General features: G+C 40.4%; 3 protein-coding genes across 3 annotated transcripts in view; 1 reads left to right on the top strand and 2 right to left on the bottom strand.

Annotated features, from left to right (window-relative positions):
* The window catches only part of LOC306826727 (protein zyg-11 homolog), a 28,194-nt gene extending 23,061 nt beyond the window's left edge, over positions 1-5,133 (bottom strand). The window contains exon 1 of the mRNA XM_079348221.1: positions 4,901-5,133. The gene's annotated coding sequence lies outside the window, so the exon portion shown is untranslated. The remainder of the gene's footprint in view (positions 1-4,900) is intronic.
* Positions 4,454-11,222, top strand: tada1 (transcriptional adaptor 1). Its single transcript, XM_079348224.1, has 8 exons — positions 4,454-4,661; positions 5,365-5,456; positions 5,758-5,823; positions 6,372-6,466; positions 6,630-6,866; positions 8,088-8,239; positions 8,407-8,563; positions 9,600-11,222. The coding sequence occupies exons 1-8, from the start codon at positions 4,579-4,581 to the stop codon at positions 9,750-9,752; spliced, it is 1,035 nt and encodes a 344-aa protein (XP_079204350.1). The 5' UTR covers positions 4,454-4,578; the 3' UTR covers positions 9,753-11,222.
* On the bottom strand, positions 11,135-13,932 carry LOC306826730 (transcription factor Jun-like). Its single transcript, XM_079348225.1, has one exon. It carries the CDS (start codon positions 13,566-13,568, stop codon positions 12,573-12,575), a length of 996 nt encoding a protein of 331 aa, XP_079204351.1. The 5' UTR covers positions 13,569-13,932; the 3' UTR covers positions 11,135-12,572.
* Positions 13,933-16,380: the final 2,448 nt, after the last annotated feature.

The raw sequence follows: 16,380 nt of genomic DNA, 5'->3' as shown, positions 1-16,380 counted from the left end.
GTCCTTTATTTTGGCATGAAAAAAAGTGACTTGGACACAGAAGAATACATTACAGAGACATCCTGTTTCATGTGACCACAAATCTCTACTAAGGGAATAGTCATCAATTGAAGTGTGGTTCACGATCTGAGCTACATGTTTTTTCCACTCTTGTCTTTTTGAATGTGGTGTGGAACAAAGCACAAAGAATACCCTTGAACGTTAATTTGTTACATATGACAGTAGGTTACTTCTGTTTTCTCTTCTGTTTTCTTAGGGTAGGATCTTTTATAAATAGAGTTTTATTGAAACTAAATTAGATACCTTGTTTGTTTGAAAGGATCCATTTTTATATTTTTAGTTGTTATAGCTATTTTTAAGTAAAAACAGCCAGTACCATGATGCTACTGCTTTTCACACACACACACACACACACACACACACACACACACACACACACACACACACACACACACACACACACACACACACACACACACACACACACACACACACACACACACACACACACACACACACACACACACACACACACTTTATTGTGTGTTTATGCTAACATTATCCTCACATAAGCATAAAGACTAGAAGCATACGCAGCCACACAGGAATTCAAAAAGCCCCAAGATTACATTTAAGTATGTTTTTAAAATTATATCCTGGTTTTTTTATCCATATAACAAAAAGATAAAAATGACACATTTAGGTAATACAGGAATTTAGCCTATACATGCTGAACTACTGACATTTGAACGTACAGTAAGTCAAACAAATACTGGAGCCCCCCCCAATTCCTCGACTTGTTTGTTGTTGAACGTTTGTACAGAAAATGACCTTTTGATCAGTAAAGTTACGAGTGGTTTTCAAACATTGGCGAAAAGTAATTGTAAAGGTTTACTGGCTTCATATTTTGGAATAGAGACAAAAACTAGTAGGCTACGGATAATTAACTCTCACCCTTGTAAAGAGAGCAAATAAGCTTATCAGCATTTGTCACACACCCACAATGTACTACAGATCAATAATTCATTAGAGATAACAGATATCGGGTTTGTAAATTAATCATTGTCATTCTCAAGGCTGCTAACAACTGACTCACAGGCAAACAGGATGCAAAACAGCCATTGAAATCTTGTTGCGCCCATTGTGTTGTTCACGTAATGGGCCAAAATTTGGGGGTTTGAAAACACGGTCACCCCATTGAAAGGTCGAAATTCATTGAACACCTATTTAATCATACCTGTTTTTTAACCAAATGGGGCCTCTGAAATATGATGCCACAGAGTGCCAGTGTGAAAGGCTCTGTCACCATAGAGGCTCTAGCTGAAGTCTTCCAACAGCTCAGCCCACCACACACTGAACCCTCACATTTTAAACCGCCTCGTGGGGCATGTTCATTCCACAGAAACCAAACTCCTGCACAGTTAGAGGTTGGAACAGAAAAGGTGACATCCTTGGCTCTGGTAAGGGGACCACATTCAGGTCTGTACAACACTGAATACCTGACTACCAACAGACTGGGGATGGTTGATTGCTGCTGCAGTGTGGTCCTCTGAGAAACGCTGAAGGTTAAAGAGGTGAAAGCCCTTTTTGTGAACGTGTTAAGCTTCTCTGTCTAGAACTTATACCACCAAAATGGCACAGAGGCTCGGAAGGTTTATGGAAGAATTGCTGGCTGCACGGATGTTTGCTGAAAGACATCTGCCGTTGGCGGAGAGTCCGTGAGAGTGACTCATTAGCCCTCAAAAGCTCAGTTGGTGTCAAGCAGCAAATCAACAGACAGGATGTGGAACTGTTTTCTTTGAAAATAAGCACCATGACTAACTTTGCCCCATCCACGACAGTTCAACAACCCCATAACTAAGTCTGTTCCTAAGTGCCCTTTTGATTTAAAGCTTAACAGACGCTTGTTTAAGATGGATGATCATTTGCAAAGATCTGTGGAGACTCACAGAGCTGTAGACAGCTGCAGTTTAAAATTCTTAAACATACAGTGGAGATTTCCTTTAGCTGTGAGACAAAAGCGAGTGCTGGGATAGTGAAAATGAGATTTACTTTAATGAGTTTCTTTCCGTGGCAGAAAGAGGTCAACTTAAGCACCGATTGAAACACAAAGATAACAAACAAAGGGAAAACTGGAGCCATTCAAAGTGTGCCTCTTGAGTTTTCCCCAGATATTTATTCTGTTAAATATATCTATTAGAGGCCAAAGACTCAGATGGTTTTCATTGTTCTTGTGCCTGACATGGAAAGATTGTTTGTTCTCGACTCAAACCTTTCAAACCCCTTATCATGTGGATCTAAGAAGACGTCTGACCTCAGAAGAGTGAAGAGTCAGCATTAGTCACAGAACCAGAGGTCCCACTAACTGTCTACAGTATGACTATTAAGTGTATTATTCTGGATGTACGGTTTCACTTATTGTGATAAATGATGTGAGTCACGGAGGTCTGACTCTGTTTAAGGCTCCATGACCGCCTGGGGGGCTAGAGCCAAAGGAGTGATCACCCTGACTACTCCACTGTTTTTACACTGTAGTTAAAACAGTGAAAAACAAAAGGGCCTCCCAGTCTAAACCTGCTCAAGAGAGGCAGGAGCCAAAGAGTCACCAAGGAGAACAGAAAGAACCACAGAAATTTTTAATTCAGGCCAGTGGAAAATTAATTAAAATTAACATTTTTAGCATAACCATCAAGTCATGCCTTTAACTAATAAAGCAGCTAACAATAGATTTTCTCTCTTTTAAAAAAAAGTGCAATAAAGATACAATCCTCCTCTCTGGTTTGTAAATGTCATGACTTTACACTGAAAATGTTATATTATCAGTTCAAGAGGTGAAACTTTGAGTGAGCTCTGATTTAGACTTTATGCTAACGTAAGCCTTATATTTTAGTTTTCAATTCTGTTTTGTCATGGCAGACTGTAAATAATAATGCACAAAATCTGTGTGATGTCACACTTTAGTTTCTGGACAGCTGCTTGGAAAGCCATAGCGGTTGCCGTATTGGAAATTTGACTATATAAAACATTTTGTCAACCCCACAACAAGCAAAGAGCTAGAACTAAGCTGGCCTTAAGCGTCCTGACAAAGTGCTCCAGAAGCTTACAGTATGTCTTGCCCCTAATTATGCATAACGTTTATACTTTATAAAATCAAAACATGGGGATGTTAAAAAAAATCACGCCCATACATTGTATGATGATTTAGTTGAAACATACATTTCAATATGGGGTGTGTATGGGACTTCAGGGTTATTTGGAGCTAACCTCAAGTGGACACTCAAGGAACTGCAGTTTCTTTTTTGCACCTCCACTTTGCTTCATTTTCTCTCGGAGGTTGTCTTTTGGTATTTTTACAGACAGTTTGATGCTAGGAGGAAATTGTAGTTAGCTATAAGATGTTTCAAACATTAAGCATCGACATTAAGTCTTTAAACTTCTAGCTGCCTGTCAGCTCTAAAATATATACTTACATGAGATTGAGATAAGATCTTTTCATTCCACTTTCAGCATAACAAAAAAGCACCAACAATTCAAACGCCATAAGTGGACGGACTCCAGGTCTTAATGGGGGATTATATTTAGGACAAAACGCATCAAGCTAAACAGAGGCAAAACCAATGACAAAACAAAGTCCAGGACCTGCTTTAGCTTTAAATGACTAAACAGGAAATATGTTGCCCAAACTCTCAAGCCCTATGTTGCACTTTAAAGTAACTGCAGATGTAAATGACGTTTAAATGAAGTAGGAATTTCAGTGGTTAAAATTGGATTTGATTTTTTGTTTTGGTTTTAATGAAAGCTTTCAACAACTCAGAGCCTGGCAGTTGGTTTTGTGTTGGAAGAAGATCTGGATCACTAAAACTGGGATTTCTGAAGCGGAGAGACCAACTATTCAGCTTTTCAGAGAAGTCGTTGGGAACTCAAAAAAAAAAAAAAAAAGATAGATAGATAGATAGATAGATACTTTATTGATCTGAGGGAAATTCAATTCAAGGAAATTTAGTTCAGGCTACATGAAGATCACATCATAATACCAATTCTATTTATTTTATTGGGGGGGGGGGGCTGTTAAATGTGTGTTAAATCTCTGAATTTGACATTTAACACACATGAAACATGAACATGTTAACGTGCATTGTTTGGTATTAAATGAGTCATGACCTTACTACCGAGATGTGTGTTGACGTTTTTATAAAGCATGACAAACCTCAAATAGTTTAGATCCTTTTTTAACTTAGCTTCTTTGCACCATGATGGTGGTCTGGGCTTTGCAGGATTTATATCTTACTAAAGCCTACCTCTTAGTGGTGAGAGGTTTTACTACCAGTGAAAGGACGTTGTCTTTTTTTTTTTTTTTTTTACCTCAACCTCCTACAGCTAAAGAAAAAGTATTTAACCAATCATTACAAACGTATTGTTGGGAAGAGATAAATAATATTATTTTCTTGATATGGATTCATTTCAATTTATATAGGCGTCGATGAAAACATGTTTTAACGCAATAAAGTTTATTGACAAAACGAGGGGGGAAAAAATCTCTATGTCGCCGGATGATGACGTCGCAGACGGGTCCCAGTTATGAACGCGATGGCTGCTAATGCTAGTGAGCTTGAGGTTGCAAAGAAAAATCTGACTGATGCTATCGGTGATAATGTCAAGCAGTAAGTAAACTGTTAAAAGTTGGCTTGCTCTGGGTTTTGTGTTGATTTATTTACCTTATTTCTTTTTGGTCTGACACGAGTATGTTAAAGCCATTAGCTCGCAATGTGCAAACTAGCAGCTTGCTATTAGGACGCGTTTGATCCAACAACAATAATAAGTCAACAATAAGTCTATGTTTGTGCTTTAGTTCTGCCTTGATATGTTTACTCGGGAGGGGAGATAAAAGAAGTATAGTTACCTTGGTAAATGCTTGTTATTAGTCCTCAGTGTTGATCAGGGCTCTCCTCCTCTGAGAGCTACTTTGCAAAAAGGAAAGTGTGCTCAAGAGCTGCTTTCATCACATGGCTTGTATTTATTCACACAGCACACATCAGCTGAATCAAGTTAATGTTTGAAAAGATGTGAAACTGCAATAAGCCAATGATTATGAATAATCTTCACTTCACATCAAGGTCCAAGAAACAAACATGGACATTGAGCCACATAGTGAGCTAAGTTAATGATAATTCACATCAATGTCCAAGAACACATTTCTACTTCACTTTTGTTTTTATGGGCTTAATGTATGAATAGTGGGAAGATGAAGATCAAATTATTCTTCTTTCTATTTTTAACACAGGCAGTCAAACTACAGACAAACTACTGAAAAGCTGTTGGAGACCTCTGGGTTTGATCTTGTGTTTCTGTTGTCTCTCCATGCAGTTACTGGGCTAACCTAAAGCTGTGGTTCAAACAGAAGATCAGTAAGGAGGAGTTTGACGTTGAGGCACGTCGTCTGTTGGCACAGGATCATGGTTTGTGTTTTTTTTCCTTGTGTTTTCTGTGGTATGGTATGTATACAGAACTAAAGGTATAGTTATTAAATATTCCTTTGTTTTCAGACAGTATGTATTTATTTTCTGTATTTATTGAATTCTCCCCTAGCTCTCATCATCACATGCCTTAATTCTGTACACTTTTATTACATTTAACCATAAATCACAACAGGAAACCTTGTCGTTTGTGTCAACATATTGCCTTTTGTTTTTATTGTTTTTTAGATTGTCTATCTGAAAAAGTCTCTTATTTTCTATTTCCCTCCTTCTTTCTCTACAGTCCATGTTCACAATGATTTTCTGCTGGCCATTCTCACACGCTGCCAGATCATTGTCTCAACACCAGGTATGTTTCTATGAATTACTTTGTATTCGTTGAAACAGAATGCAAATATTTATTTGTGAGCTTTTTATGCCTTTTATTTAGAACTAGTTGAGGGGCGAGAGTCGAGAGAGAGAGGCTACAGGTCAGAAACTGGCCACAGCTTCCACATATGGGTTGTGCGCATTAACCACCAGACTACTGGCGCCCTGCCTTTAAATGAATTTCCTCTGTCTGTGTAGAAAACACTCATATGATAGATCACATCTGAAGTAAAATGATAAACGTTTGTGGCTCAGTGGTAGAGGCGTTTATTTATTTTTAAACTTTGCTTGTTTGTTATGTTTGTTATTATTTAACGTATCATGAAGTGTACGTTTCAGAGACTTTGCAGAGAAAGGACACAGTCAACTCAAGCATTAAAAGAATTTCACTATAATTATTTTTGGGCAATTTTTGGATATTTTGATCAAAAGTTCCACCTCCTATGGATGTTAAAAGTGTATAACATGACAAAAGGGAACTTTTTTTTTAAATGGTAAGTTATTGTGTGTTCTTTTGCTGTCCACTAGAGGGCACTGGTTCACTACAGTGGCAAGGTGGCTCTGCTTCAAAGCCTGGCAAACCAAAAGGAAAGAAAAAATGTTCCTCCAGACAGAAATTCGATGTAAGTACTCACTCTTTGTTCTTACTGGGTATTTCACAGCCTCCTGACATTGTTATTTAGATTTCCAAATAACGGCTGGCTGATGATTCTTTAAAGATCAGTGGGATCTACTTAATGACCTGATGTTGGAATAAGTGATTGTACATCTTGTTTGGTCCCTCAGCATCGTTTTCAGCCTCAGAACCCTCTGAGCGCAGCCCAGCCTTTCAGCCCTCGAGAAATGGGTGGTGGAGGAGGGGGAGGAGGAGTTGGTGAGGAGGAGGAGCTGCGTCTCAGTGCCCACACTCTGCTGCTGCCCACACGGGGTCAGCTGGAGGCTCGCATGATGGTGACGGCCTTTGAGCTGGGTCTGGATAACATCACAGACGACTCTGTCAGCACCATGATCCATGCCGTTGAGGTTTGTTTACACAGTCCTCCAGCAGCAGTGTGTCGAGTCGACTCTGTTAGCCTACACCTCACATTACAAACGACCCTTTGTCTCCCCTGTATGGAATAAGATGCACCCTTTTAGAGAATTGGTTCAAGGGACTGTGTGATAATAGCACTTTTGATGCATTCTTCTCACTTCACTTCATACGATGAGATAGATTACCCAATAAGTGAATGTTAAAGTTGATAGTTGATTTGATACTTCCACAAATGACAAACCTATTTAAACACATTTTTAGAGATCCATCACTCAGAAGCCCTTTCCAACCATTTATTCACAAATGTGCTGTAATGAAGCTCAGCCGCCATCATGTCTTTGTTCGTTTATATTGATTCCACGACGGAGTAAAATCTGTAAATTCACATTGAGTTTCTGCATTTCACGCAGACACACGTGCACGCACAAACAGTGCTGCCCTGCCTTTAAACGTGTACTGCATAAAAAAAAAGACAACAAAGCAGCTGGTAAATGAACTTAAGCTTGTCCAGCACTTTTCTAGCACTATAGACAACTCAAATTGCTTTAACACCATATTTATACGTCACTGAAATGCAGCGGGAGCAATTACATTATTTACATACATTGGAAATGTGGCTGCAGGAGCTGGGAATCGAACCACCGACCTTCCAGTTGAAAGACAACCGACCCTACCACTGAATCGTAGCCGCCCACAAACGTTGAATGCATTCTTCTGGAAACTAGCATCCATTATTCATTTTGCTTCAGATTTGATCTGTCATATCAGCATATCACCTTTTAAAGGACGACAGAAATGCATTCTTCATTGTGGAATTCACTTTTTAAATGAAACATTTTACAACCAAATGCAGTGTTCTTCAGAATGTATTAGCAGCCTCCATACAGAAGTTAAAAATGAATTCAGAGATTGACTTTGAACCCTTCACTAAAACCCCTGCAGGTTATTGTGCAACTGCTATTCTTCGTTGTCCTCTGCCAATCAGTGAGCGCTCTGAGTCTACTACAGGAGAAAACAAAGAAGTCATCTGCCCAGACACTCTCCTGAACTTTTCCTGCACCTTGCTCTGCCCCTCCACATGTTTAACCTGCTGCTCCGAGTACTCGTGCTCAGTTTTCACAAGTTGCCAACGTCAGCGTTAGTTCTGACTGACAGCTGAGTTCACTCCGGAGATCGAGCTCCGTTTTACTTCCTGCTCTGATTTATTTCAGCATCACCTTAAAGACGTTCTGACTGCTGTAATCATGAGGAGGAAGGCCTATCGCTTACGAGATGGTCATTTCCCGTATGCCTTTGGCAATGATGTCACGCCGCGGCCTTATCTGAAGAACAGCCTGGCTGCGTACCACAGTGCTACTGAATGGTAGGAACAAGTGCATCTGCTCTCTTTAGCTAATGCCCGTTATTCAGAGTTGCTAGTCTTGTTTCTCAATATAATAACATGTACAGTTGTTTACAGTAATATATTTAGAGGGAAGTAGTGATACTGATGACACTTTCACGTCATATTGATTAAACTTTTACTTTCAGTCCTCCTCCCAGCGCTTCCCTCCCTGCCGGCCCACCTCCTCAGGTGTCACCCGATGAGGCCGAGCAACAAGCTGTTCACTTACTCGCTTGTTCTGCAGATATGCTTCCTGCACCCCTCCCTCCAATCAGCATGTTTGATCTTCTGGAAGCTTTACAGGTAAGAAAGTTGTGCTCATGTTAGTTCCACGTTGTCACAAGCAACCTTTCCAGCCGTCAGTTTTCTCTTACTTATCTGGTCACTGTGGCTGCAGGCATGGCAAGTTATCCCGGAGATCTCTCTCTCTCTCTCCCTATATGTCCAACACTTTAAAATGTAGGAGCGCTCAAAATGAAACTATGGATTATTTTTTGACATTTCATGTGGTTAAAAAAAACCAAACAGATTTAAAACAATAAAGGGGTCCTGTGGTTCTCACGAGCGTGACTTGATTAACTGCATTGTGCTTCAGTATTGACATTTGATGAACTTGTTTATACACTCCTTGTAAAAGGCGTTTTTATTTTATTGATTTATTTGCACCAAGAAAAGACGGATACATAAAAAAAACATTTAACAAGAATAGTAAGTGCAGGAGAGGTTAAAAAAACCCTATATGGGCTTAAAAAAGGACCTCCCCGAGAAACAGAGAAATTTCAGAAGATAAAACTGTCAGAGAAAACAAAAAAGAAAGCAATGCAAGTGCCATTTTAATAGCACACACTTATAAAATAAATAATATATAAAAACATGGTTGTGTATGTAAATGTAAAATAAATGTATTTAAGTGAATAAGTGTATGAGCATATAAGGAGATGATGATCCAAAGACAACTATGCTGGAAAGAAACTATTAGGTTAGTCATTAGTCTTGATTTAGCAGGAAAGCTTTTAGTCTTAGTTTAAAAGTATTGAGGGATGAGGGTAATTTAACTACATAAATATATACAAAGATATTCAACGTTGTTGGTGGATACACCTAAAACTCTAACTTTCATCCACAAACACTGAGCATTTGTTTGTTGTCATGATTTATTATTTTGAAACTTTTTGTGTGGAGTTTGTTTTTTCATACACTCGGCTTTGACTTCTTCTTTTTTTTTCCTTCTCAGTGAGTTTGCTTCCTGTAGCAGCTCTGATGGTGACGACCTGTCCTGACTTGAACAGTTCAGTGTGTATTTGCCTTAATGTCTTTGTGAATTACTTTTCTGATGTAGGTTCACCACAAAGTGATGCCCTCCCACACCATGTACGCTCTGAACATGGAACGCATCCTCGCAAGGCTCTGGTACCCCAGCCATGAAGAGTTGGAGCAGGACCATGCACACCGCCAGCGCCTCGCTGCCAAAGACAGCGTCCTCGTCAGCTAAGGACCACCAACACACGACTGGATGTGGGATGTGGATATCACACATAAAACAATGAATTCTATAATAGGGGAAAATCCGCTCCACGTTGTATAAAAAAGATAAACATAAGTGGAGCGAGATGAAAGAGAACAGTTGGGCAGAGGACACAAAGTGAGCCGTTAGCTTCAGCCAATAGATGGCAAAATGTCTCCCTGGCTGCATTATTTTTCTTTGTTCCTCCAGCCGTTTTGGCATTTATCTAATCATCATTTGGAGCTTCATTATAAATATGAAAAGTGTTCTAAAGTGAGGCTATATCAACAACTACGTCCATTTGCACCACCACTGTTCGAAAACATTAGGAAGACCCTGGAAACTATTGAGGTGTCAGGTTAGACTAAAGCATTCTTAAGAGCCTGAAGTGTTAGACAGGGGTGTATTCATGTTTTCTAGCTGACTTCCTTCCTTCTTTGGTACACACGGCAGCTACCCGACTTACTAAGTACTCGGCGTGCTGTATTGAAAACATTACTTTGTGACCATCCTGCTCCATCTGTGGTGTTACGCAGTATCACATTTAAATACTGTAAAGAAGAATCCATTGAAGACGTATTCTGCGATTTGATTGAAACGTGCAGAGTTGTATTTATTGCAGGATTTAAGCAAAAGTCTACTGGGATGTTTAAGTTCCATTGGTAGATCTATTTGTTTGCTGCTGTTGGTTATTTTTCTGACATTAACAGTTGTCTGTGCACTCTTTCCTGCTCACTCAGTGCGTTTTCAAGTCAGTCTGACCCATAATCCTTCACTGCGCCGCAGGTTGTGGGTCAGAATAGCCCAAAAAAAGCAAGCTGGCTTTCATAATCAAAATGGAAGGAGCATGTAGTCAGACATCCTCATATTTCTTACATAATAAATGATACCTATATTTGTCAGGTCATACTAAAGGTTTCTCTGACGTAATTCTTCAAATGGAGCGTAGGTATGTGACCACAGCTGTAATGTCATGGAGAGTCTTTGTGACGTCTTCTCACTCAAAGCACAAAATATGTTGATTAAGACTGTATTAGTCCAGTCTTTACAGATGCAGCACGATTTTCAATCAAACTGCTGTCCACACTGGATCTGAAGATAAGTCTAATGAAGCACTAAGTGAAAGCACCTGTCATTTTACTGTGGGTGTGTTGGTCTTTAAAATCTGTGGAACAGCTGCATCAAGCCCCTCATGAACATACCTCTAAACTGTGTCCAACGCATTCCTCGAACAGTCACTGGCGCTGGTGAAAGTTTATCAAGTCATCTGTCAGTGTTGGAGGTCCACAGTGTTTGTACATCAGTGAAGATTTGTTTGCCAATTGTGTCCCACAGAATTCAGTTTAGGAGGAAATTTGTAGATTTGTTAATTTTTCTTTTTTTTTTTTTTTAAACTAACCTTGTTTGTAAATTATAAAACTAACATTTCAAAAAATAAAGTATTTTTGTACATGGTTACTAGCTGAATGAATTTATTCTTCAAACGAAATGCACTACTCCTTCCAGTTAAAGATAATTTAAATGTAACTTACATTTTATGGCCACAATGATATGCATGGTTGCATTTGTTCAATGCCAAACAGGAGACTTAATACACGCATAGTCAACACATCGTCGAATTGATATAAAACCAGTGTATGTATAAAACACGTATCGCAGACGGTGTAAGGTACTTGAATCGCTTAATAAAATAGTTTGCATGTTACTCTTTTCCCCGAACAGTTCCCTACAGATAATGAAGAGATTTGCTAATGCCCTTTTAGATTTCTTGTAGGTGTTACCAGCTGCAGTGGGAGGACGGTGAGTCACTCCCTCTCACACACCACCGTCCCAGGGCACTCTTAGGACCCCTTTCCATATATGGCTGTCTGCGGCTAACTTCCGACAACTCACCGACCAATCAGCAGCCGCGTATAGTCACCAGCCATTACAGGCGTCCCACACCGCACTGGTGACTCAATATCCCGTCCGCCCCAGTTCCTTTAATAACAAAACACTTTAGGTTACAGAACAGTGAGGCTGCATTAAGTATTTAGAAAACTACACACACATAACTGCGTTTCCAACATTTTATTTCGTCATATTTACATTTCTGAAGTGCTCAAAATACAGCGTACAAATATTATTACAAAGTGTTATTTTGGGTCTTATCATAAACTCATATGAACAAAGGGGTTAAGAAAATAAGGCAGGGTCGTTGTTTTTTTTCAGTAAACGCTACACACACCTAAAAGAGTTTTTGCTTAAAGGTGTTAAACATGGTTTTTTATTTTTTTTTATTTTACATTGTTAGTGTTGCTCTGTACAAACGGTAAAGTCGCTGGTGGGACTCAGTGCTCGACTCAAGTCTATGCAGCTTGAAATAGAGGGCCTCGTTCACAGTTTATGCCCGATGCAATTTGATCCCATCAACTGGCTGTCTAAAAGGACTGCATGAAATGTAATACATTTAAAACAGCTTTAAATTCTGAGACATTTCAAATATTCTTTCTTGACTTAATACACGCTTGACATTTTAGTTTTAAATAAAAACTTAAAGTCAAAAATGTCAGAGATGTCCCCAAATGCAACACTAGAGGGAGCAGATGTTCCCCATGAGCGTCCTTTTCCTAAGTTTGGTGGTGAAAGTCCTTTATGTTGACCAATGAATCCCCTCTCCATCGTAGCCCTCTACAAGCTTAGTGGACACAGTCTTGGTGGATAATATTGTGGGAAAAAAATGAAATTATATGGCTGAACGGCCTCGCTTTCAGCTGCATTTGGTCCCCAAAGAAACGTCCCTTGTTTTCCCCCACCCACCCTTTCAGTCTAGAAAGCTTGGAGCTGCTGCGTCAAAATGAGCTGGCAGCCGCTGTTAACGTGGTCCATGACCTTTTGCTTGAGCAGAGCCAGCTCGTCCCGTAGCACATTGGCGGAGGAAACTAACTCAGTGTTTTGGTTCTTCAGGTTTTTGACCCTGTCCTCCAGCCGGGAGATCCTCTCCAATTTCCTTTTCCGGCATTTAGACGCGGCCACCCTGTTCCTCATGCGCTTCCTCTCTGCTTTGATGCGCTCCTGGTTCTCCATGTCGATGGGGGACAATGGTGGGGTATCTCCGGACATTTCGGGGACTATCTGTGGCTCTTCTTTAAGCGCGTGGAGCCGCGAGTGCTGCGCAGCCGCGAGCTGGTGGTCCATGTGGCTGTGGGACGGCTGTGGGGCGGATGGGTAGCTGATGGGCGGCTGCCTCTCGCTGGCAGGTGCAGACGCAGAGCCTATAGCCCGGTTGTAAGAGCCCAAGTTTGTATACTCGGGCGGGTCCGAGCGCACCGTGCAGCTGTAGGGGATCCCGCCGCTCTCGGACGCGGCAGATCCCGATGCCATGCTGCTGCTCGCCCCGGTCTGCGCGTCAGGGTTCACGGCTGGGGGCTGCTGGTGGTAGTGGAGCTCAGCCAGAGCCCTCACGAACCCTTCCGCGAACCCCTCCTGCTCGTCCGTAATGTTCTTGGGACACACGAACTGGGTCGGGGTGGGGGTCGTGAGTCCGCTGCAAGACTGGATGATGAGTCTCTCCAGCTCCGGCGAGGCCAGCTTCAGCAGCCCCACGTCAGGGGACGTGAGGATGTCCAGTGCCTTGGCGCTCAGCTGGGGTTTGAAGTTCTTGGGGTCGTTGAGGTTTAGAGTCATGCTCTGTTTGAGGGTTTTGGGGTTGAAGCCGTAGACCGCCACCGTCCCGTCATGTTGGGAGTTTGAGGCGTTCACCGCTTCTTCGTAGAAGGTCGCTTCCATTTTTTTGGACATAAAGTTTTTATCGCCCTTTTTCATTAAATAAAAAAAAGTGTCCAAAGTGTCGCCTGTTTACATTCGTCCTGTGACTCTTTATCTCCCGACTGTCTTGTGATCGAGTCCGCCTATTGTTGAAGTTCAACTCACTTGACAACTTCGCGTCCCGAGAAAACTTTTCTCTTCCTGCGAACCTCGCGATAATAAACAAACAACGCAACTTCCCACCTTCTTAAAAATCTCACTGTTTCCACACTCGAGGTGTCTTTGATTTCCTCTTCTCCTTATAAAAAACTACAAACACAGCCTGAACAGGATAATACTTTCTATCACTTCCAACGTGGAGACGAACTTTATCCACCTCTAAGCTGCTGCTCCACTGAAAATAACAATGATGTCATTTCTACGACCTCTGATTGGCTGGAGATGATTTCGTGGGCGGGGGTTTGTCTAATGACATGCAGGTTGCTCTGACAACGAGCCATATCCCCGCCCCCCGCGATGGTTTATGGGATTAGGTAATGCAGACAGTGGAGCAATGTACTCTGGGATTACGTAGTGTTTTTGAATATTTAGTTACCCGCTCAATTATTAGTTACCCATCCTTAAGAAAGTGCTGACCCACATTGGTTTTTTAAGGTTGTATTGATTAGCCCACAGCAGCCAATCAAAATCCACAAGATGATGTTATAAAACAGTTGGTTTATGTCTAATAGCCAATCATGTAAATGTAAATACATAGTCACACTAAGATACTTCATTTAAATAATTGATTTATATAGGCTATAATAAAACAATACTAATGTGAACACTTTGGTGCATTTATATTGATATAGAGTCCTTTTTTTTGGTTGATTAATACATTTAACGGGTTCAAGATGAAAATGAGGTCATACCTGTGCCAGCTCTTTTGTTGTGAAGAACACCACATCTCAAAGAGAACTAATGCTAACCAAGCACATTTTAAAAGTGCTTTTCTCAGGTTTCTGCAGAGAATATGTTCAATTTGATAGTAATGTATGAAAAACACCAAATATGTCTGCGGTTTTTGATTCATCCCAATCTAAATAAGTAACCAGTAGCCTTTAAATACAGCTACATAGGCCTGCAAGTACAGTAGCTGATTTGTTAATTTACAGACACAAGTAAAAACCCACACATTACGCATACATACAGTGTCTGACTGAATACAAACCTGTGATCTTTAAAGGTCATATAATCAATTACATAAATTAATGTTTTTCTTAAGAATAATAAGCACGACATATTGATTGCTTAATGTTAAAGCCAGCTCTATTGCAGTTTCCAATAAATTGTTCAAATTCAAAGCAATTAAATTATTTATAGCTCCCCATATTTTAATATGAACGTGCTTTCAATGAATAATTGCTTGTGGGTAACATTACCGACAATTATTAGGGTGGTTGCCTGAAAGGCAAACCACACTACTACAATTGTTAATATTATTATTATTATATCCTAAAAACGGGCCGCGCTACTCCTCCCACAGCGTTTGCGCCACACACACAAGAAAGGTATCAAAACGACCGGCTCGGCCCCAAAAAGTGTGCTATTACTTTGTGGAAACCTCGGACACACGGTGTGGACACAAATCGAGTTTAAACGACAAAAAATTGCCCCATTGAAAATGAATGGCAAAATTTGAAATCCTAGAGTGTAACTGCCAAAAACTTCAGTTTTGGAAGCATATTTGTAAATCGCCATCCTGAAGTCATTGTTGCTCACATATATAAACAAAATACATCAAAATAAAGCTCTTAGTGTCCCCTCACTCATAAAGCAAAAAGTAAAAACATAAAATGTTTCAGTCTCCCAGGGGAGGAATTTGTTTGACAGTCACGCACCACATACACACACATTGGGCTCTCACTCTAGTGATGTCCAGAATTTCACAATTTTCACTCATGTTTTAAAATCGCCACTGTGGTCCCAGTCTGAATGTTAAATACACATAAAATATATCAAAACGTGTGCCTATTTGTGCTGTCGCTCACAGTCCAAACAGATTGGTGATACCATGTTTAGTTTTTAAGATATTTGAGGTTTTGCGAGCAGTGGTAAGCCCATTCAAATACATTGATAGAATGTTCTGGCACTCTGGCAGATCAAAGCTGAATGTCAACCAATCAGTGAGCAGCAGGTGTTCACAGATAGAGTGATGACATCATCATTTGAGTGGGACCATAGCATTGGGACAAAGTTCTGTCTTAGCTGTTAGCTGACTACAGTTAAACAGTTTTACTGCAGTATAACTCAGAAACACGTACACAGACGGCAACCACCCTCACAATTTCTGCTGGAATTGTCTAGTTGTAATATACTGTTGGGATTAATAAATTCTCTCTTTTCATAATCAGCCAACTGCTGACAGTAAATCTGTAATTCAGAATTTTAAACTAGTTTTATGATGTACTAAGGACATGTTAAGCACATCTTATTTGAGCAGATATCTTAAAGCCAAGGTAACTCATTGACGAATAATGACATGAATATAAATATACCCATTTAGATCATAGCCCTTCAAGTTAAGAGGCAGTCAGGCTTCTGACTTGGCCAAGTCATGAGTGGAAACAGTGCACAATAAACTTTCAGAAAATATACACCATATATTTCAAATTCATTCTGTAGTTCATTGACACAGGCCTGGTCGGTAAATGTAAAGCCGCTCTAATGATTGAAGGCTTTGTACAGCTGCAGTCCAGCCTGTCTGGCCTCCCCCATTGTATTATTCAACATGTTCTCCTCAAGCCAACTATAAATAAGTTAACAGCCCTAGACAGCCTGGGAGAACCAGAGCTGCTTGAGGTCAACACTCTTGAGATGAAATGTTGTC

This window comes from Symphodus melops, assembly GCF_947650265.1.
Source record: "Symphodus melops genome assembly, chromosome: 7".
Lineage (NCBI taxonomy): Eukaryota > Metazoa > Chordata > Actinopteri > Labriformes > Labridae > Symphodus > Symphodus melops.
Note: the sequence above shows the minus strand (reverse complement) of the source record. Positions and strands in the feature narration are given on the sequence as shown.